At 41.4% G+C, this 23,638-nt stretch overlaps 1 protein-coding gene across 3 annotated transcripts in view; it reads right to left on the bottom strand.

The window, feature by feature from the left end:
* LOC105468497 (derlin 1) overlaps positions 1–22,395 on the bottom strand; it is a 29,460-nt gene extending 7,065 nt beyond the window's left edge. Inside the window, exons 1-6 of one of the 3 annotated variants that reach the window (XM_011718702.2) lie at positions 22,004–22,395; positions 10,159–10,270; positions 5,325–5,389; positions 4,051–4,077; positions 2,278–2,373; positions 1,044–1,096 (exon numbers count right to left, since the gene is read on the bottom strand). In XM_011718702.2, coding sequence (XP_011717004.1) covers positions 1,044–1,096; positions 2,278–2,373; positions 4,051–4,077; positions 5,325–5,389; positions 10,159–10,270; positions 22,004–22,156 — 506 coding nt within the window. In that variant the 5' untranslated portion in view covers positions 22,157–22,395. Of the gene's footprint in view, positions 1–1,043; positions 1,097–2,277; positions 2,374–4,050; positions 4,078–5,324; positions 5,390–5,767; positions 5,971–6,006; positions 6,181–10,158; positions 10,271–22,003 lie in introns of those variants that run through there. The other 2 variants (XM_024788696.2, XM_024788695.2) reach the window with 2 other exon arrangements.
* Positions 22,396–23,638: the final 1,243 nt, after the last annotated feature.

Genomic DNA, 23,638 nt, shown 5'->3' with positions numbered 1-23,638 from the left:
CAGAGGTTGCAGTGAGCCAAGATCGTGCCACTGAACTTCAACCTCGGTGACAGAGCGAGACCCCATCTCAAAAAAAAAATAATAATAAGTAAATAAATAAACAGAAAATATGAAGAAATGGGAGTTCTTAGAGAAGCTCCATCTTAGTATCCTCCCTTTAAAATTCTGACTGGATGAATTAAAGGTATTCCTATGTCTAGTTCTAATTCCTGACCAATAGACTAGATATTTGACCCTGGCTGGCCAAAAGCTCTGTATTATCAGCTAGGCACGGTGGCTCACGCCTGTAATTCCAGCACTTTGGGAAGCCAAGGCAGGCAGATCATTTGAGGTTAGGAGTTTGAGAACAGCCTGGCAAACACAGTGAAAGCCCGTCTCTACTAAAAATATAAAAAATAAAAATAAAAAAAAAATAGCCGGGCGTGGAAGCGGGTGCCTGTAATCCCAGCCACTCAGGAGGCTGAGGCAGGAGAATCGCTTGAACCATGAGGCAAAGGTTACAATGAGCCAAGATCGCACCATTGCACTCCAGCCTGGGCGACAAAAGTGAAACTGCATCTCAAAAAAAAAAAAAAAAAAAAAAAAAAAAGTTCTATATTATGAAACCACTTGCAAAATTATATCCTATCTAAGAATCTGGATTTCTATGACTGATCAGCAGTCTCCAAGGCATTCTGGAAATGCCTTAAGAATATAAGACATAGTAATTTTATACATAGCTCTTAGAGGAGTCAACTCAGACAAAAATTAGGTCTCTGTCAATCTGAATAATGAATCCAGAAATACATATTTATTCCTATACACACATAGGAACACACTGTGTGTAACAATAAGTTAACAAAATCGCAACCATTCAATGTTAAATGTGCTTAAAGCCCCGCAATCTAATCAATTCCATCGAAGTAAAATTATCCCATAAGTACAAGGTTCTAATGCATCAATGTTGGGATTCTTTAAAGTTGTATAAAGGTCAGAGAAAGATAAAAACTAATGGAAATTTCCCAAGGATTAGTTTCCAATTAAATAAATCTAATATCACTTACGAGCCTCCGATGATATAGTTGAATCCAAGGATAACCCAGGGTAAATAGCAGGCCTAGGATGGAATAAATATATGCAAATGTGAGTAGCCACACCTGACGAGGACACAGCTACTACTGGGACTAAAATGGGTAAGGATACACTGACAAGGGGCTTTATATAAATCCTCTGGAAGGTCACTGCAAAATTTCTCACATCAATCTAGCATTATTCCCACTATACTTAAACCTTCCTATCTAAAACTAGACTTACTTGTGTATTTGTAACTGGAAGGACACAGTACTTTGCCCACAGGTCCGCTGCAATACAGGCCCTGCTGAATTGCTATTAACAAACAGCTTCAAAAAGCAGATGAGTGTCCCACAGATGCTACTAAAAGCAAGGCCCATGAGAGAATCACACTAAGATTCCAGCCAACAAATTGTTACAAATAAAATAAATATACCCCATCTTTTCAAGTTCTTCTTTTATATATCTTGCAAAATTACTCTGAATTTTTATCTCATCACATATTGATATCTTAAACTAATACTGTCCCAAATAAGAAAGCTCTCCAGATGAACATTTGAGCCCCTTACCAAATCCAAGCCATCATATCAAGAGCTAAAGGAGTTGCAAGAAACTTCACAAACTAGGAAAGAGAGGGTTATACTTAAATAACTTTACAGCTACATGTGGTAAGTACTAAAGAGAAACACAAAGTATTGAAAAAGCCCAAAGGTAAGATGAATTATAGGCAGGAGACTCAGGAAATATGTTCAGTTCCAATTCAAATTAAGAATGGGTAGGATTTATACGAAAAAGAGAATCAAGATGTTACAGGTGGAAAACTGTGAAAGAATGTACAAAGAGAAGTGTTTGGGGGCAAAAACAGTCTGTTTCAGCTACAGTATAAAGCAAATAACAGGGAATGAGGGAGTGATAAGAACTGATTTGTAAAGGCAGGGTTTCACATGAGTTCTCTCTCCTTCTCTCTAACACAGACACATAAGATCACTCAGGGACATATCCCTGAGGGGCCTGAGGTAGAGAGGGAGTGAAGAAACAAAGGCCAGCAACAGACTCCAGGTTGGCTAATTAAATAGAGCTGGGATTGAGGAGGGCAGAAAGGGGCTTGCCTATGGTACACTGCTCTGCAGTGACCTCTTCTGGGTGAGTCAGAAAGTACATCTCTGGACTGAAGAGGGATTTCTGCAAAGACAAATGAAAAGGACACTTCCAATCAAGGTAAAGTACCTTAAATCGTGTTCCAAACCAAAATGATACAATCATGTCTCTGTTCAGCTGGGCCCAGACATAAAGTACCGACATGATCAGAGGAATCATCAGCAACTGCAAAAGAAGTCGACATGTAAAAACCAAGCTCCAGAGTCACGTAAAACCGTGTACATCTACTATGCTTTTTACCCCTCCTCTTCACAACAATCCTCACCTGGGTAAAGGGAAACTCAACCGATCAGAACTATAAATTGATCCTATTATTTATCATACAACAAATACTACAAAAGCCTATAATAAAATACAACAAAACTACATCATTTTAGATGGATTCAGAAATGTAAGAGTCAAGCTCTGTTATTTACAAAAAGCAACAAAGCATTACCATATAATCTCAATTTTTAAAAAACATCCATATACATGCCTAGAAATACTAGACAACCATTACCGTCACATGCCTAGAAAATACCAGACAACCATTATTGTCAATGTTCAAATACCAAAAAGAGGCCAGAAATGAGCAAGGAAAGCAATGATTTAGATAACTCATGTAAGAGCTTCAAAGATTTAGCTGACTTAAGATCTTCAAAATAAAACAGCTGTAGGCCAGGCACAGTGGCTCACGCCTGTAATCCTAGCACTTTGGGAGGCCAAGGCAGGCAGATCATGAGGTCAGGAGTTCAAGACCAGCCTGACCAACATGGTGAAATCCCATCTCTACTAAAAATACAAAAATTAGCCGGGCGTGGTGTCACGCATCTGTAATCCCAGCTACTTGGGAAGCTGAGGCAGGAGAATCGCTTGAATCCGGGAGGCGGAGGCTGCAGTGAGCCGAGATCGAGCCACTGCACTCCAGCCTGGGCAACAGAGCAAGACTCTGTCTCAAAAATAAACAAATAAATAAAACAGTTGTAATTCTATAATTTCAAAATACCACGTAATTAACCCCATAGTTAATGCAATTTCAACTTCTGACAAAGGCCACTAACAGTATATATATATTTTATTATACTTGAAGTTCTAGGGTACATGTGCACAACATGCAGGTTTGTTACATATGTATACATGTGCCATGTTGGTGTGCTGTACCCATTAACTCGTCATTTACATTAGGTATATCTCCTAATGTTCTCCCTCCCCGGTCCCTCCCCACAATAGGACCTGGTATGTGATGATCCCCTTCCTGTGTCCAAGTGATCTCATTGTTCAATTCCCACCTATGAGTGAGAACATGCGGAATTTGGTTTTCTGTTCTTGCGATAGTTTGCTGAGAATGGTTTCCAGCTGCATCCATGTCCCTACAAAGGACACGAACTCATCCATTTTTATGGCTGCATAGTATTCCATGCTGTATATGTGCCACATTTTCTTAATCCAGTCTGTCACTGATGGACAACTGGGTTGATTCCAAGTCTTTGCTATTGTGAATAGTGCTGCAATAAACATACGTGTGCATGTGTCTTTATAGCAGCATGACTTATAATCCTTTGGGTATATCCCCAGTAGTGGGGTAGCTGGGTCATATGGTATTTCTAGTTCTAGATCCTTAAGCAATCGCCACACTGTTTTCCACAATGGTTGAACTAGTTTACAGTCCCACCAACAGTGTAAAAGTGTTCCTATTTCTCCACATCCTCTCCAGCACCTGTTGTTTCCTGATTTTTTTAATGATTGCCATTCTAACTGGTGTGAGATGGTATCTCATTGTGGTTTTGATTTGCATTTCTCTGATGGCGACTGATGATTTGAAACATATAAAAGGGCAAATAGATAGTTTACAGGGACACTTACCTGCATATCCATTGTCAAGCCAGTAATCTTGGTTTGTAAAGTTAAAGATCAGACATAAAAGAAGCATTCTGTACCTAGTCAAGACTGATGTGTTTATTTTCCCCCCACTTAAAAGTTCACTTGGCCAGGTGTAATTTGGCTTATGCCTGTAATCTCTGTACTTTGGAAGGCCAAGATGGGAGGATTGCTTGAGGCCAGGAGTTCCAAACCAGCCTGGGCAACACAGCAAGACCCCATCTCTAATTTATACACATATTTTTTTAATTAAAAAAATTTTTAAGTTAATTCCAGTGTTCTGAAGGAAAATACTTTTCTATAGTTCAGACTGCTTAAAACGGTCCACAACACAAAGGTATCTAATCTTCATTATGCATATTTCATTCGACGATACCATGACAAGAACACAGTAGAAATCAACAGTTTCAGCCTATGACTTAGTCTGGTCACCCGGCATTCTTTTCCTCTGCTATTACATTTTAACGTCTCTCCTTCAAATAAAGGATAAAGATGTCTGTAGCCTTTGAAGGAAATAATCATTCTACTTACATTCTCAGGGCTCTATAGCATGGTTAAAGTCCAAAACATTTTTTTCCTTCCCTTAAAGGAGGGCAAAGGGCATCCACAGTACCACATTTTCTGGCCCTTGGCCAAGTTTAAATGGAAGCTGAGCCCAAAGGCAATTTTGAGCTCACCAATTTTGCACAGGACCTGAGACATCAAGAGCTGCTGTGCTCTCACCATCTGTAAGAGGCCTGCAGTTGGAGGGCGGCTGACAACTGCTATTGATACAAAGCAGAGAAACGTACTGTGTCCCTTCCCAGAGCTGGGTACTTTATAGAGGGACTGAATTACTATGTAGGACCCCAGAGAAGGACAAAAATGAAGTCAGAAAAGGATGCTGGTTATAAATTAATTTTCTGATAAGGACCACAGATTTCAAAAGCTGTTTCATGGCACGGACTCTCTTTGTGCCTCAGTCAACAAGCTGTCACACATGAGAACACAAAGAACTGGGAACAAGAAGAGGGAACAGTCATAAAACTACTCAACCAAAGGTGGGAAAAAAATCCCACAAATGGTAAGACAATGCATAACTCAAGGGCTATATGATTTAGTACAGCTTTTTTTCAAAAAAACTTTAATTATTCCTATTAACTGCAGTCAACCAAGATGCAAATATTGTAATTTGAAATGTTTACATAATATGGTCTATTTCCCCAAACCTGGAAAAAACTGGTTTTATTTCTGGCCCAAAATCACAGACTGAAGGATACCACGATGCAGATCCAGTTAAAGAGGAGCATGAATAAATAGTCTGCTGGCCTCCCATCAAAAGCTCCTGGAAACAAAAACAAGCCAAATGTCATGGTTCAGAATTTCAGAACAAAGTAACATCTACATAGAGAAACACTTCAAAAAGTTATAGAAAAAGCCAAAATGAGAACATTTTAAAAACCACTCGTCTCTAGAAAAGTGAATTTTTTAAAATATCTAAACAATGTCCCCAATAAAGCCCTGAATCAAAGTTACCTGAATAAGGTTAATCTATGCTCTCCTAACTGAATTCCAATAAGTGACATGCTCTGACTACCACAGGCTAAAATAGACGCAGAGAAAGTACAGTCAATTCCACAGCTACTGAGCCCTGCATCCCAAAGACCAGTGAGGCCCCCCAAGCTCCTTCCCAGCCTGTCAGCCTTTCCTTCTTGGCTCTCACCGTGACCTGAAGGCCGCATTCAGGATGACATGCTTGATCCCTGTCCTCCTCCACTAGACTGTAAGCTCTGTCAGAGGAGGAACCATGGCTGTTTGGTCTCCTGTTGTGTCTCCTCCAGCATGGCTATGCTGGGAGGTACTTACCATTATTATTAGAAACACAAACACACACACATAACCCCCTGTACCACACTGGCCTTAGATACTGAAAAAGAAAGTCTCTGTCTTCCAGAGACTTACATTCTACCGCGGGAAAACCATGTGGGGGAAGGAGGGAATAAAGCGTCCCAAAACCTTTCCATAGCCTCTGACTCAGTCCTCACACTGCATCTGGAAGGGAGAACGGAAAGACCTATGACCTGCTTCTTACAGATGCGGAGTTAAAGTCACATGACCAAAGTCACAGAGCTTGTTAGAAGCAGAGTGACATCAAATTACTAGCACAGTGCTGTTGTCACTGCGCCATATGCCTTACTGGGCAGAATAATCAACAACGAGCTCTCTTATAAGCATGATTCCTAATGCCTTCGGTTAGAAGACTTTAAGAGAAGCAAAAAAAAAAAAAAAACAGAAATGACTGTAAGATCACTCTAGCTTGAAAGTTACTTTCCCTCCCCACTCCACACCCCCTCACAGTTACATGATATAGCTAGTCAATTTAAAAAAAGAAACCCAACAAGTGTCAGCAAGGCAGAAAGATATATCTAAAACAAAATAGGTTTCCAGCAAAAGTGTCTTCTACTCTCCTTTATTTCTCCCTTGATACCTCAAAGCACACTTCAGCCACAGTGTTAAGCAGGCCTAATGCTAGAGGATCACAATGATGAATCAGAGCTGAAATTCTAACACAATTTCTGAATTTTAATAATAGCTGTGCTTCTTTTGATGTGGCTTTGGCTGTCTGATTCCTAAGGAGTCTTTAGACTGAGTACTTAAAATATTGTAATCATATAAATTACAGTACTATATTATCTGACATGCTTGCAACTCAGAATTTACAAATTAACTGGTTTCAAATTACAGTCTTCCAGTTCAAATCAGAAACCTCATAAATAAGTCAACTCTGCTATATACCTAACAATTTAGCCAGGAGGGAAAATATGCAGGTGGCAAACATTTTGTCAAGATGTTAACTTAAAGCTATGTGGCTGAGAGAAAACTGGGGATCAGTGAACCTGGGTTCCAGTCCTAACTGCATTAACTCAAAGAGCTTTGCGACTTTTGGGACATGTCACCACCACTCCAGATCACTGTTTTCTTATCTATGAAATAAAAGCATTAAGTAGAATGATCTCAAAAGCTCCCCTCTATAAGTTCATAGCAGCTATTATTCATAATGGCCAAAAAATGAAACCAAGTCAAATGTCTATCAACTGACGCCTGAATAAACAAAATGAGGTATGTCCATACGATGGAATCTTAATTGGCGATATAATGGAATGAAGTACTGACACATGCTATATGGAAGAATCTTGAAAACATTATGCTATGTAAAAGACATAAGTCACAAAAGGCAACAAAATGATTTTAAGAAATGCCCAGAACAGGCAAATCTAAAGAGTCAATAAGATCAGTGGTTTTGGTCGGGTACAGTGGCTCACACCTATAATCCCAGCACTTTGGGAGGCTGAGGTGGGCGAATCACTTGAGGTCAGGAGTTTGAGACCAGCCTGGCCAACATGGTGAAACCCTGTCTACTAAAAATACAAAAATTAGCTGGGCGTGGTGGCACGTACCTGGAGTCCCAGCTACTCAGGAGCCTGAGGCACGAGAATCGCTTGAACCCAGGAGGCAGAGGTTGCAGTCAGCTGAGATCATGCCACTGCACTCCAACCTGGGTGACAGAGTAAAACTGTATCTCAAAAAAAAAACAAACAAACAAACAAAAAAAAGAGTGGCCATGGAATTATTGCAATTTAGGTTTAAAAAGAGCATTAGAATTATTTTTCAAGTCCTTATAGTTCAGAGTTAAATTCTGAAATATTTACCAATGAAATGTCTGGCATTTTGCTTCAAAAAATCAGGGGTGGAGGACAGTCATAGATATAAATAAAACAAGATTGGCTATGAGGTAACTATTAGAGGTGATAACCATTAGATGGTTAAGCAGGGTTCGTACTGACATACACTACGACAGGGATGAACCTTAAAAACATTGTGATAAGTGAAAGAAGTCAGTCACCAGAGGACATATGAAATGTCCTGAATAGGTGAATCCATAGACACAGAAAGTAGTTTAGTGGTTGCCAGAGGCTGGGAGGAGGGGAAGAGGAGGGTAAACTGTGACTGCTTTGGCTTTTTTAGGAAGTAATGAAAATGTTCTAGAATTAGATTATGGTGACAGCTGCATAACATTGTGAATATACTAAAGATCACTGAATTGTACACCTTAAAATGGTTAAAATGATGAATTTTATGTTATGCGAATTTGGTCTCAACAAAAAGAAAAAAGGTTCATTGACTTTTCCCTCCACTTTTTCATATGTTTGAAAATTTTCCAGAATAAAATTTTAAATAACTGATCATAGATCATCCACACTTAATCTATTTTACTACTGAGATAACATTTACTATCAATATAAAAAAATTACTCCAGCTGGACACAGTGGCTCACACCTGTAATCCCAGCACTTTGGGAGGCCAAGGTGGGCAGATCTCTCAAGCCCAGGAGTTCAAGACCAGGCTGGGTAACATAGTGAAACCCCATCTCTACAAAAATACAAAAGTCAGCCAGGTGTGGCAGTTTAACACCCATACTTGTAGCTACTAGGGAGGCTAAGGTGGGAGGATCACTTGAACCCAGGCAGTCAAGGCTGCAGGGAGCCACGACCGTGCCACTATACTCCAGCCTGGGTGACAGAATAAGACCCTGTCTCAAAACAAACAAAAAAAATTACTCTAACAAATTAATCCTCAATTAAGTTATACCAGAAAGGTAGACTGCTAAGCACTCAGTATCACAATGGGTCCAACTGGAACAAAGGAGAATAAAAATCACATATTCTGGTAGATTTAAAGATCAAACCCCTGATATGGTGGTGAGAGGACTGGTCGTCAGTTTCACTTCTGCCAAGTTACTTCACTTCCTTGAATCTCCTATTCATCTTTTGGTAAAACTCAGGAAATAAACTAGGTTTCTCCCAATAGTAATATAATAGTCTATGACCTTATACTTTGTATTAATACAATTTCTTTATTTTGAAAAAGAACCTAGTAGCAAATGCCAATTTAAGGAAAAATGTTACTTGACATCAAATACCCATCCTACTATTTCCCTGCAGTGATGAGGCTGATTCACAATTCTCAACCACATGAACACTGACTTACATTTAAGGGTGGTTCAGAGTTCTCTACCCTGAGGTAACAGCCAGCAAGTTTATAAAGTCTCTGAAGTCAGTCAGCCTTTTCAAAATCATTTAAATTTAACAAAATTATATCCATACTGTAACACAGCGTACTGATGCATTGTTTCTTTAGTGTAAGCGACTCAGAAAAGCATATAAGGTATCGTAGGAAATAAATGACAATTCAGTAAGATTTTTCGAATTTATCCATAATATTACGTAGGTTGGCTGGGCGCGTTGGCTCACACCTGTAATCCCAGCACTTTGGGAGGCCGAGGCAGGCAGATCACTTGAGGTCAGGAGTTTGAGATCAGCCTGGCCAACAGGGTGAAACCCCGTCTCTACTAAAAATACAAAAATTAGCCAGGTATGGTGGCAGGTGCCTATAATCTCAGCCACTCAGGAGGCTGAGGCACGAGAATTGCGTGATCCCAAGAGGCAGAGGCTGCAGTGAACTGAGATGGCACCACTGCCCTCCAGCCTAGGCAACAGAGCAAGACTGCCTCAAAAAATAAATAAATAAATAAAATATTACATTGGTATTCATACCTGATAAACTATTATATATCATTAAATCTTGGTTATATACTGTACTTTAGAGTTGAGTTTTTCAATTGGAGAACAAATCTAGGCTTTTAATTACATAAATTAGTGTTTTTCAACCCCAATCTAGGAGACATATATACTCCAGCCCAATTCTGCACTGAAGGACAAGGACTGCTGCAAAAGAAATGAGTGAGACTGTCAAAATAAATGAGAGGTATACAGCTTAGCCACTAAGGAGATGGACAAGACATGTCAACCTCTGATCTGCTACTTTTTGCATCTATAAAATGGTAACACTGCTACTTATACCTCAGGATGTTGTGAGGATTAAAAATTGAATAAGCTAAGTGCCTGGTGCAGTCCCAGCACAGTCACTGAGCATTTACTATCCATACCCAGTTTCTTTTTGTAATGCTAACTGCCCTCCAAATTCCTCCAAAGAAAACACATAGATTAGTAAATGAGAAAGAAACAATACTTAAAACAACTATGGGTAACATACCTGTTTCAAGTCGTGTAGAATACTGATATAAGAAATACAAATTGACCAAATAAAGAAATCCAGTTCCTGGACCCACAGGGAAATAAAAGGTGGCAGTGATTGGCCTCCAAATCTGTCCAGATCAAAATAAACACAGCTGTTAGTTTCTGTAAGCCTGCTTATTTTTTTCCCTTTTAACTAAACAAAATAAACCCTGCAAAGCATCCTCCTCAATGAGAGGTATGAAAGTGATACTACCAACACAATTCAAGAAAACAGCTGAAGAAAAGTGTTCACACCAGTTACGATCACATCAATTTGCAAATCAATGGAATAAAACGACATCATAAAATAAGCAACAAATATTTCTAAACAAGTTGAAACAAAATCAATACTATATGAGTACATGATCAGTCTTTACTAAGATCAGGCATACAAGTAAGCCTACATCAAAAAATGAATTACAAAGGCTTAATTTCCAACAGTACAGTAATGCCTCTATTTAGGGAAAGAATATTCTAGAATGACAAACCTTGTCCAAAAATGCCACAAAGGCAGAAGTAAAACAACAATTTTTTATTCAAACCAATGCACTAAATAGGCAATAGGGGCACTTTTTCTTTAAAAACATTTCCCTGAAAAAACAAAACATAAGAAGGGTCTAAAGTAATAAGTAGGCCAGGTTCAGTGGCTCATGCCCTGTAATCCCAGCACTTTAGAAAGACGAGGCAGGCAGATCACCTGAGATCAAAAGTTCAAGACCAGCCTGGCCAACGGTGAAACTACGTCTCTACTAAAAATATAAAAATTAGCCAGGTGTGGTGGCAGGCGCCTGTAATCTCAGTTACTTGGGAGGCTGAGGCAGGAGAATCGCTCCATCTCAAAAAAATTAAATTAAATTAAATTAAATAATAAAGTAACAAGTAAGCCTCATTCCCAACTTCCAGTCTCCCAGTTCCAACAACAGCTGATCAGTGTCCTGTATTTCCTCTAAGAAACACATGTTACTATTACTCATTCTTCTTTATTCTACTCTATATGGCACTGTTTTATACCTTGGTTCATTCCCGACAAAATATTTTAATTGGTTTCACAGTATTCCTTGTATGTGAATGTCTAAACTTTTGTTTAAACTGTTACAATGCCACAATGAATATTCCTGTAAATCCTCTTTATATGTGCATATACAGAATAAGTTCCTGTCAATAAATCTGCTAGAGCAACAGACATAAGCATTTATTTTGGTAGATACTGCCAAATGCCTACAAAAATGTCTGCTCGATTTATACTTCCTCCTAAAAAGTAGATGACTGCCTGTCTTCTCTCCATACTCTCACCATTTCATGTATTATATATTCACCAATCTGAAAACTAATTTTTATTTGCATTATGAGAAGTCAAGCACCTTCTCACGTTTTAAAAACCTGAGCATTTCCTTTATTCATCTGTTCTTCTGGATATACATTTCTTTTTTTTTTTTTCCCCTGAGATAGGATCTTGCTCTGATGCCCAGGCTGGCGTGCAATGGCATGATCTTAGCTCACCACAACCTCCACCTCCCAGACTCAGGTGATTCTCCCACCTCAGCCTCCCGAGTAGCTGGGACTACTAGCACGCACCACCACACCTGGCTAATTTTTGTATTTTTTGTAGATACAGGGTCTCATGATGTCGCCCAGGCTCGTCTCAAACTCCTGAGCTCAAGCGATCCACCTGCCCTGGCCTCCCAAAGTGCTGGGATTACGGGCATGAGCCATCGCACCTGGCTGTATTTCTTCAGACATTATGAAATTTCTCTTTCTCATCATTGCAAGCATTTTCTGATCAGTCATTTGACTTTCATGGTATTTTTGCCATATTTTGGCATACAAAGGTTTAATTAAATGTAAGCAAATGTGTCCATGATGTGTCATGTTTAGAAAGTCTTTTTGCTCCAAGAATGTAAGTGTTTACGGTTTTATTTTAGCACTTTCAAGGTGCATCCAAGGAATGAGGAAGAGATCCAACTGTTTTTCTAAATGGTTGCCCTGTTTTCCCAATGCCATTTACAGAGTAACCCTCATTTTTTCCAATTATTTGTAAAACTACTTTCATTGAACATTTACACTCTAGCCTCTTTTATATTAAGGTCTATTTTAACACCATTATGTTTGGAATTGATTCCTATGCCAATATCAAGTTATTTTAATTTCTTTTTTTTTTTTTTTTTTTTTTTTTGAGACAAGGTCTCAGTCTGTTGCTCAGGTTGGAGTGCAGTGTCATGACCACAGCTCACTGTAACCTCAAATTTCTGGGTTCAAGCAATTCTCCACTCAGCCTCCCAAGTGGCTAGGACTACAGGCATGTACCATCGTACCTGTTTAATTTTTTTTTTTTTTTTTTTGGAGACAGACTCTCCCTACGTTGTCCAGGCTGGTCTCAAACTGCCAGCCTCAAATGATCCTCCCACCTCAGCCTCCCAAAGTGCCGGGATTATAGGCATGAGCCTAGCCTAATTTCTATTACTTTTATAATATATTTTAATACCTGGTAAAGTTAAATAGCTAAATGATATCCCCCTGCCTGTTTTTTCTTCGACAATTGTCACAATTTTCTTGGTTAGTCTCAATATTTTATTTTTCTAAATGAATTAGAACCATTATTTCATTATATCCATGTGATATTGATATAATTCGCAGCCAAAAAGTTTTTCATAGCTTTTAGAGTTGTCTATAGAGCTCTCTTTCTATCTTTTTATATCTAACCACAAAAGTTGAGTATCTTACTGCCTACAATATTGAAAATTGAGCTTCGGCCGGGTGCAGTGGCTCATGCCTGTAATCCCAGCACTTTGGGAGGCCAAGGCGGGCAGATCACCTGAGGTTGGGAGTTCAAGACCAGCCTGACCAACATGGAGAAACCTCGTCTCTCCTAAAAATACAAAATTAGCCGGGCGTGGTGGCGCATGCCTGTAATCCCAGCTACTCCGGAGGCTGAGGCAGAAGAATCGCTTGAACCCAGGAGGCAGAGGTTGCAGTGAGCCGAGATCACGCCATTGCACTCCAGCCTGGGCAACAAGAGTGAAACTCTGTCTCAACAAAAAAGAAAATTGAGCTTCTTGGGCTTTCTAAGCATACAACCCTAGCTGTAAATCAACTTTTGTATCTTATTTCATTCTTGTTTAATTCACTGGCTGGCACCCCCACCAGAACAATGTTAAATAGTGATTGAAGTAGACGGCCTTCCTAAACTTTTGAAAATGGCAGCGAAATGCTGGCTTTTGGTATGAGAGCTATATGTCTATCTCATTGCACACTAGCATATACCAAGCACAAAAGACATGCCCCCTGAATTCCTCAGAGTAGTGGGGAAGGCTGTCAAAAGAAGAAAGAGTTGGCAGAAGGGAGGGGACATGTGGACTTGTTACAAAGGCCCCAAGAATTGCAAGAGCACAATAACTGAATGGGTACTGCTAACAATTCGAGTGTGGCTGGAATGGAGGACATCAGTCACGGGGACTGGCCACATACAGACTGGCCAGTTCCACTCTCCAAGTATGGGAATGTAACCCTCAGAGCTTAATACCTTGCAGAGGGAAGCACGATGTGCATACCGAAAAAGTGACTTTCCAAGAAACTTGTATTAAACCAGAAAAATAAAATAGGTTAACATTTGTTTTGATTTATTCACAACTTTATCACAGAAACAGGATAGTTTGTTGGAAAGAAACTGGAGATGATTTGAGAAGGCCTGGGTTTCAGTTTTTGCTTATAAGTCACCACTTCTGAGCCTCAATTTCCATAGTTAATGGGTTTTTTAAAATAAATCATTAAATTAGTGTGCTACTCTGCTTATTTACATGCACTGATTCAGGAGATGGATTTCATAGATGAGGAAACAGGGTAAGAAAAGGTTAAGCATCAGCCAGTAAGTGGTGAAGCTAGAATTTTATCCCAGACAGTCTGACTCCAGAGTTTGTGATATTAAGCCCCTATTTTTACAATCCCTCTCACAAATGGCATCAGTATTATGAGGTACAATTATAATTAGTGTAAGTGTTCACTACTAAGACACTTGTATAATCCTGAAATGGACTCAGAATAAACCTACTAATTCATTCTCTGTGCTTAAGAAAAGCACTGGGAGTAAAGACCAGAAGCAAAACCTCCTAAGTAGCCCTGGAACCTTAGAAACGTATGGACGTCAAATTGGCTTCATCATCTACCCAATGACATTATCCTATGACTTCTGCCTTCCTTATCTTACAGGGTTTGTAAAAGGTTGGAATTAAGACAGTGAATTAAAAAGATGCTTTGTAAAAAGAATTAATATGTGTGGGTGTATTAATTGTATTATCACAATCTTTTCAGAAACACCTGCTAACCGGTTTTTATAAATTCATATTTCAACTACCCCCATATTCCTATAAGTTACTCAAGGCCTGGTGTGGAAAAGAAACCTCGTTTTTGTCTGACTACATTTTCTCTAATGCTGATGACACAAGACTATTTTTAGTCACTGTGCGCACCTGTTCTTTGGAAATCAGTGTCTGTCAAAATATCTCACTTCTTTTCCCTGTTCATTAAGCCTACCCTTGAGTTATACTTGCTTTCATTGATCTAAAAGACTTAATATTATTTTTGTTTTACTTTAAAATTATAATCTAAAAACACCAGAAGACAGCTTATCTCTTTAGAAGGATACAGTGTAACATATTTCGGAAATCCCCGTTGTAAGTATCCAACTAAATCCCATTTTTTCCTCTACCAGATATGTAAACAGTAAGGAGAAGGAATTGGCTTTATGTTCAGCGCCAGGAGTAAAGAGGCCCATTTTCAACCCTGGAGAGCCTAAGAGGCAGCCAGTTGCAGCACAAAGAGCCAAAACTTGCAGACAGAGGACTGCCTGCCTCACACTTACTGAGAGCACTCACTGGGGAGTATCTCATTTTAAGTCCACAGCAACCCCAAGGCTAGGCCCATAATGATCCCAGTTTTTTTCAGGAGGAAAGCTGGGCCCTAATTAGAGTTCCGGTAATCCACCCAGACTTCCTCACTTAACAAGGACATGTAGCCCATGTGCTCACTGCTATATACACTCTTCAAGAAGATGTAAGACATTGTTCCTCAGTTATTAGTCCAACAACTTGAGAGTGTAGGTTGCAGCCATCCTTTAACTAAAATCTTCTAAACAATCTGCTACTGAAATAATTTGCCATCCAGAGTCTAGAGTGTTTCGTTGTTGTTTTTTTTTTTTTAAGTATGAAAAGTGAAGATTTGTCTGAAATAAGAAGGATCACTTGATTTGAACTTAAGTATGTATCAGCCACCAAGCAAGAAAGATGATGAGCACCTGTGTGACAAAATGCTGGTTTAGCAAACGGTAGCCTTTTTTGCTGGGTGGGGGGGACACGACGAGTAGGCAAGAAAAGGCCCCTTCCACTCATTTAAACAAATGAAACGCACTTAATCTTTAAAAAGAGCAATTAGAAGCCATCAAATCTACTCCTAGATATATAAGCAACAGAAATGACTATTCATGCTCACCCAGAAATACATATGTTCACCAAGACATGTACTAGAATGTTCATAGCAGCACCATTCATAACAGCCAAACTGGAAACTGCCCTAAAGGTCCATTAATAGCTGAATGAGTAAATAGATTGTGGTATGGTCCCACAATGAGCAATCTATAACCACATGCAACAACATGGGTGACTCTCAAACATAATGTTGATAAAAGCAGCTAGACACAAAAGAGAACATACTTCATAATGCCATCTATAGAAAGCATAAAGACTGGCAAAAACAATACATGGTATTAAAAATCCAGAGCACAGTCACCCTTAGAGAGGACAGTGACCAGAAGGAAGCAGGAGGAAGGTTTTAGGGATTCTGTTTCTTGATCTGAATGCTGGCTATGCACATGTTTTGAATTTTTAAAAACTCAAGCTATAAACTTATTATACATACACTCTCCTGCTTATATATTATAACTCAATAAAAAGTTTTTTAAAAAGCCACAATCCAATGGGCAACGTTATTACAGACCACAGCTGAACTGTTCAATGTGGACAGGACTACTAAGGAAAGATTTTCAACTTAGATTTTCAACATACCAAAACACTTGCCACTAGAGTTCTATAGCCAAACCTTGATGGATATAGAACTTCTATGCTCAGCCTATAGCCCAAGTTCATTCTCCTCCCTGCTAAGTTGAAATGTCTCTCTTCCCCAATCCACTCTTAAATCAGTCTCATAAGGTTGCTGTCATCAGGTTAAATGTGATATGTAAGCAAAAGCTTGGCAAATATAAGCACTAGGCTGAGTCACAGAATTGGTTGGTACCATTTCTTATCCCTGGAAACAAATTAGAGAAATCAAGAGTTCACATCTTCCCATTTCAAGTCAGGATGCTTTTAAGGAGACAAAGCAGAATAATCATCCAGCAGTTACATTTCAATTACTAATTAAAATTAGAATCTTACTGTCCAGGCTGATAAATAAAAATTGGCAACTTTTTTTTTCCCATATTAACTACAAAGGAGGCAACTATTTTTGAATAGCCTATTTATCAGGCTATTTACTGGGTATTACAAACACTTTTCGATGTGTTCTACATACTATAGGCAAGAAGCAGATAACATACTTCCTCAGTTTGAAGGTACTCGTTCTTGTGTTTCTGAAATTAGAGTGTCTTACAATCAAAACACTGGTTTAATGTAATTTCTACTCCCCTGTCCCCCAAAAAAGTTGCATTAAATTGATGGTGCATTGTATAATCAATGGAGTCTTAGAACAAAGTTAATATGCTATTATATTATCCTCAGATCCTAAAGAAATTGAGGCTCAGACAGGATAAATAACTTGCCTAAGGATACACAACTAGCAGGGGGCTGAGCCAGGCCTTGAGACCATGATTCAACTACTTAAAATCTAACAGTCTTTCTACTCTAATAGAAAAGGAAAAATAGGCCGGGCGCGGTGGCTCAAGCCTGTAATCCCAGCACTTTGGGAGGCCGAGACGGGCGGATCACGAGGTCAGGAGATCGAGACCATCCTGGCTAACATGGTGAAACCCCGTCTCTACTAAAAAATACAAAAAAAAACTAGCCGGGCGAGGTGGCGGGCGCCTGTAGTCCCAGCTACTCGGGAGACTGAGGCAGGAGAATGGCGAGAACCCGGGAGGCGGAGCTTTCAGTGAGCTGAGATCCGGCCACTGCCCTCCAGCCTGGGCGACAGAGCGAGACTCTGTTTCAAAAAAAAAAAAAAAAAAAAGAAAAGGAAAAATAATTTGCTATGATTGATTTGGAAGAAATCACCTTCAAAAATGTTTTGCTACATACTTATTTTTTTCATAGATATTATGCAAAGGAGTTAAACAAGACAGCTTAGAACTATCTCTGACTCAACGAAACAGAAACTGAAACTGAAGCTGTCTACAAAATGGGGGTAACACTTATCTCAGGATGATTGTCGGAGTTCAATGACATAACCTCAGGGAAGTTGTAACAGGGTGATGTTATTTTGGCCAAAGAAATGAAGAAATATCGCCATTCAGGCAGCCCTGGGAGACATAACCTTAGAAAACACAAAGGCAGCAGGAATTGCCACCTCTTGTGTAGTTAATCAAGGATTAATATGAAGACATTTCATTATTGTGAACTATTTGACTGATGAACGTAAATCTGAGGGACTCAGAAGAGGGAGAAATTGTAGACAACAGTATAATGAGTCTTGACACACACCTGTTTCAACCTATCCAACCTGAAGAAATAACGTTATAAACCTCAGAGTTTCAAACCAACAAGCTACACACAGGAATCGATAGCTTAGGAGGAAAAATAACTTGTCACTTCCAACATGAGCACACAATTCTAAATCAATCACTCCCCTATTTTTGCAAGCTGTGAAAGATTCAGCTTCTAAGGAAAAGAGGAGCTTTCTAGCAGAATTCTGCTAAAACACACCTCACACTGTCCGTGCACAGCAGCCTCTCAAATGCAGTTTTTCCTTGACTGCTTCATTTGCAAATGAGTTCCTCCAGGTGGGTCTGAAAGTTACATGTGTCCAAAACAGGCAAGAATCAGAGTAACAGGAAGAAAAGACAAGGTATAGCTGTTGGTCTTTCCACACCTGGGCAGCCCACTGTCCTGCCTCCTGCTGGTAGCTTCTCCCAGCCTGGGGATAACAAGCTGAGAAGAAATAATACAGGGAAGATGATAAAATCGTGGAAGATGTGACAAGAACAATGACTTTTTCTAATCAGTTCACCACTTTTAACATTATACACTCGCAGCCTGTTAGAGAGGCTTATTTACATTACTTCTTTACAACGTGCTTATTTACGTCATGTAGTCACTAGTATCACCACACAAGTGAGGATTTTGCAAACAGGGACGAGCCGGTTTTGACCAGGTCCTTCTCACACATTAATATGCCACCACTGCTCCCCATGACCACATATTACCCAACAAGCCATAAGGAACAAAGTGCACAACATTAACTCAGCCAACAAATATTTACTAAAGTAATAAACCCAGAACAGTATGCAATTCCGGCTGCACTCCAGAATCATATTTTTATTTCCAACTGCTCCCTGGGACTCTCCACATGGATGCCTAAAAAGCATCTCAAGACTTAGCATGGCCAAAACCCAACTCTTCATCCATACCAGCCCCCACTCCCAACCTAGGCATCCCTGACCATTCCCCATTTCAGTCAAGGGCTCTGCCATCCACTCAGCTGCTCCTGTGAAAACAGTAGTATCTTTCAGTCCTGTTTGCTTCAGCCATTCACTCTTCATATCCGTTCAGCTGTAATCTTGTCCCCTCTGCCAAGTCTATGCCCTTTTCTCTATCTTCACAGCCACAGTTTCAAACCACCATCTCTCTGGCCTCCTAACTGGATTCACCTCTCTGATCTCATCACCTAGCCCTTCCTCCTTCAACCCCCTCCATACACACACAAAGTCCACTCCACAGAGTAGTCGGGGCAATCTGTCAGTCCTTTGTTCACAAGGCTCCAAAGACTTCGTAGTGCCCTCAAAATAAAGTTCAAACCTCTTAACATGACATACAAGGCTCAACTACGATCTAGCTTTCACCCACCTTTCCATCTTAGCTTTACTGCACCCAGCTCTGGCTATCTCCCTGCCTTCATCTACCAATCCTCATCCTACAGCTGACCCTGTGCCAGCTGGCAACCCAGTCTTCTTCCTGTTCCCAGCTCCTACCTCTGAGTCTTTCACTTACTAGTGAAAGGATCTAGAATTACTAGTGATGGATATAGAACTTCTACGCTCAGCCTATAGTCCAAGTTCATTCTCCTCCCTGCTATGTTGAAATGTCTCTCTTCCCCAATACACTCTTAAGTCAGTCTCCTAAGGTTGCTGTCATCAGGTTAAATGTGTTATGTAAGCAAAAGCTTGGCAAATATAAGCACCAGGCTGAGTCACAGAATTGGTTGGTTGTCTCCAGAGCCAGATCCACTCAAAGCTGGCTGGTTCCTCAGTATTCCAATTTCTTCAAATGTCTTCTCTGAGGCCTTTCGGGGTGGAACACCCTATCAAATATTACACCCCTTAAATCACGTGCCTCTATGTCTTCACAGGATCTGAAACCTTTTCAGTCCTATTTACTATTGCACCCCAGTGCCCACACACAGCAAGTGAACAATTACTTCCAACAACTCAGTTAATATACAAGCACCTACTATGTGCCAGGCACTATTCTAGGTAACAAGGACAGTGGTGAACAAGGCAAAGATCTGGCTCTCTTGGAGCCTTATTCTCTGAGGGGAAGCAGACAAATACCAAAGGGTAATATGCAGCAAGAAAAATGAAGGATAAGGCCGGGCACGGTGGCGCACACCTCTAATCCCAGCACTTTGGGAGGCTGAGGCGGGTGCATCACCTGAGGTCAGGAGTTCAAGACCAGCCTGGCCAACATGGCGAAACCCTGTCTCTACTAAAATACAAAAATACGCTGGGCATGGTGGTGTGCGCCTGTAATTCCAGCTACTTGGGAGGCTGAGACAGGAGAACCGCTTGAACCCAGGAGGCAGAGGTTGCAGTGAACCAAGATTGCACCATATACACTCCAGCCTGGGCAACAGAGCGAGACTCCGTCTCCAAAAAAAAAAAAAAGAAAGAAAAAGAAAGAAAAGAAAAATGAAGAATAAGGGAGTGGAGTGAAGGAGGGGCTATTTTATATAGGGCCACCAGAGAAGGCCTTGTCAATAAGAGGGCATTTGGGCAGAGACCTGAAGAATGATAGAAGGTAAACAAGTGAGCCACAGTTATCTTCCTCAGGCAGAGAAACAACACGTGCAAAGGCCCTAAGGAGAGATCCAGATAAGCACTGAAGCAACAGCAAGGATCTCAGTGTGGAGCCTAAGGTAGACTTTGGAGAGCAGTAGGAGATGAGGTCAGAGAGGCAGCAGGGGCCTTGCAGGCCACTGAAAGAACTTGGATTTTACTCAATAAGAAGACATGGTAGGATTCTGGACAGAGGAATGACAGCACTTGATTTAGGTTTTAAAAGGATCACTCTAGCTGTCTAGAGAAAAGACGGAAAGGAACCAGATTGCAGTGATAATGGTTTGCAATGGAGAATGACAAGGGATTGTATTCTGGATATATGTCTCAAATAGAGTCAACAGGATTTACTGACAGATTGCGGGGTGTGAGAAAAACAAGAAAAATAAAAGATGACTCTGACAATTAACTTCAGCTCCTCTAATAATGGAGTTGCTATTCACTTCTAAGGCAAAGGGGGAAAGGGGATTCAGTTTTGGACACGTTAAGATGAAGATGACTCTTAGTCATCCAAGTCGTGATTTCAAGTAACTGTTGGATGTACAAATCTGGAAATCGGGAGACAGATCTGGACTGAAGATATTTATATTGACATTTCAGAATCTCCAGTTTACAGAAAGAACATAAAGCCCTGAGGCTGAATGCATGAGACCATCTAAAGCTAGGGAGAGTCTATAGAGAAAGTCCTATAACTGTTTCCTAAGGAACATCCTAACATTTAAAAGTCAGGAGGATAAGGAACCGGCAAAGGAAACCAAGAAATAATACCCAGTGAAGAGAGAGAAAGACAAGAAAACGTCATCCACAGGCCAAGCAAAGGGCTGAAATTAATGCCAGATCTTGCTATCTGACCTGCCGCTGATTAAAGTTTTAAATCAGAAATTGGTGAATACAAATAACCTTCTGAAAACTAGCACTCTCTTGACACAAATGTTACTCTGGACCGTTTCCTTCATGCTTAAGAAAATAACAAGGCCTTCCATTTCTGGACAAATTTACTCTTTGCCCATTCCTTCGTACATTCTATTACTACGTGGGGGATACTAAATTAGGGCTAGAGGGAAATGCAGAAAAATACACTCGTTCTTTGTATCTCTGACTTTACATCATTCCTATAGGAAAAACAAAACAAAACAAAAAAACTCCATTAACGTGAAAGGAACTCAGCTAGAAGGTGAAGTTGACACCTACAGGCCACCCACGTGGGTGACCAGAGGGAGGTCAGAGGGCAATGCTCCAGGCGGACCTAATTGCCAGCGTCCAACAGATTGACAACTACCGCCGACTAATCTCACTGCTTCCTTCATGAGTGCGAAGAGCGGGAAGCACAATCTCACTAAACTAGTTAAGTCAACCCCTCCCCACCAGGCCAAGCCCACAACTCCAGCTATCCAGGACCCGGCTCCCACAGCCTCCCCCGGCCCAAAGGACCCCGCCCTAAACCGCCGGCTCCGGACGCACTACAAATCCCAGCAGGCACCGCGCGTCCGCAACATGCCGGCCTACGCTCCGCCGCCGCGGAGCCTCCTGGGGCCTGTAGTCTCCACGCCCCCCCGTCTCTGGTAAGTACCTGAAACCGATAAAGGAAAGCTTCCGGCCAGAGGAAGAGGTATGCCGGGCTGATGAGGCCGAGTTTGCCGACCAAGGGCACCGCGACGGTGGCGGCGAACCAATAGCGCGTGATCGCCGGGATGCTCCTGAACCAGTCTCCGATGTCCGACATCTTCGACCCACAGGTAGCCAAGATGCACACGACCGCCCGACTCCCCGTGCCGACCCCCTCACGACGCGGCCGGCTCCGCGACTGTTAGGTATCGAGGTGGAAGCCGCCGAAGCCGCGATGCAGAAGGCGGAGACGGGAGGACGTGGCGCCACCGAATTCGGACCAGCGAGACAGCCTTCTTAGGCGAAACTTCCCCTTCCGGCGGCCGCGGACGACGTGACCAGAAGTCCCGCCGCTTAAAGGGCAAGGGCCGATTTTTACCGCCCGGTCGAGGCTCGGCGCCCTGAGGGGCGGAGCCAGGTAGGGCGACGACACGACTGGTGGGAAAACAGTGGTTGCCAGGAGCAACGGCAAAAGTTCCAGCCAGTGGCGAGGCCAAATGCCATTCACCTATTTCTCAGAGTTTTAATACGGCTGGATCCACTTGGAGGGTATTTAAAGGGGACGAAGGCAAACGAAGTGTCTAGTTCCTCGTCTACTCACTCATTCCACAAGTGTTCGTCGGGCACAGTTCTAGACACCGGGCAGCTGCGGCTGTCCGCGCTGTCATCGTATCCTCTCTCCTGATCCTGCATCTTCATTGGGATAATTTATAAACAAATAGATAATGAAGTAAGATAATCTCAGAGAGTGATTGGAAAAATAGGAAAATGAAATGAGGTAGAGTGACGGGGTCGGGGTGCGGCAGTGTGAGGACAGATGGCTACTTTAGGTGTGAACTGGGCCAGGGCCAGGCAAAGATCTGGGGAAAGAATTTTCCATGCACAGAAAACAGCCGCTCTAACTAGGTTGGAACGTTGGAAAAACTAAAAGCCAAAATGATCCATCTTGTCTAATTCATCTTGTATAAAAAGGAATCTTTAAGAAAAGATACTGGCCGGGCGCAGTGGCTCAGGCTTGTAATCCCAGCACTAAGGGAGGCCGAGGCTGGCGGATCACGAGGTCAGGAGGTTGAGACCAGCCTGGCCAACATGATGAAACCCCGTCTCTACTAAAAATACAAAAATGAGCCGGGCGTGGTGGTGTGCGCCTGTAATCCCAGCTACTCAGGAGGCTGAGGCAGGAGAATCCTGTGAACCCAGGAGGCAGAGGTTGCAGTGAACCAAGATCGTGCCATTGCACTTCAACCCAGGAGACAGTGCGAGACTCCGTCTCCAAAAAAAAAAAAAAGGCCGAGTGTGGCGGCTCACGCCTGTAATCCCAGCACTTTGGGAGGCTGAGGCTGGCGGATCACCTGAGATCGGGAGTTCGAGACCAGACTGGCCAATGTGGTAAAAACCTCGTCTCTACTAAAAATACAAAACTTAGCCAGGCATGGTGGCGTGCACCTGTAATCCCAGCTACCCAGGAGGCTGAAGCAGGAGAATTGCTGGAACCTGGCAGGCAGAAACTGCAGTGAGCCGAGATCTTGCCACTGCACTCCAGCCTGAGCAACAGAGCAAGATTCCGTCGGAAGGAAGGAAGGAAGGAAGGAAGGAAGGA

This window comes from Macaca nemestrina, chromosome 8 (genome assembly GCF_043159975.1).
Source record: "Macaca nemestrina isolate mMacNem1 chromosome 8, mMacNem.hap1, whole genome shotgun sequence".
NCBI classification, from domain to species: domain Eukaryota; kingdom Metazoa; phylum Chordata; class Mammalia; order Primates; family Cercopithecidae; genus Macaca; species Macaca nemestrina.
Note: the sequence above shows the minus strand (reverse complement) of the source record. Positions and strands in the feature narration are given on the sequence as shown.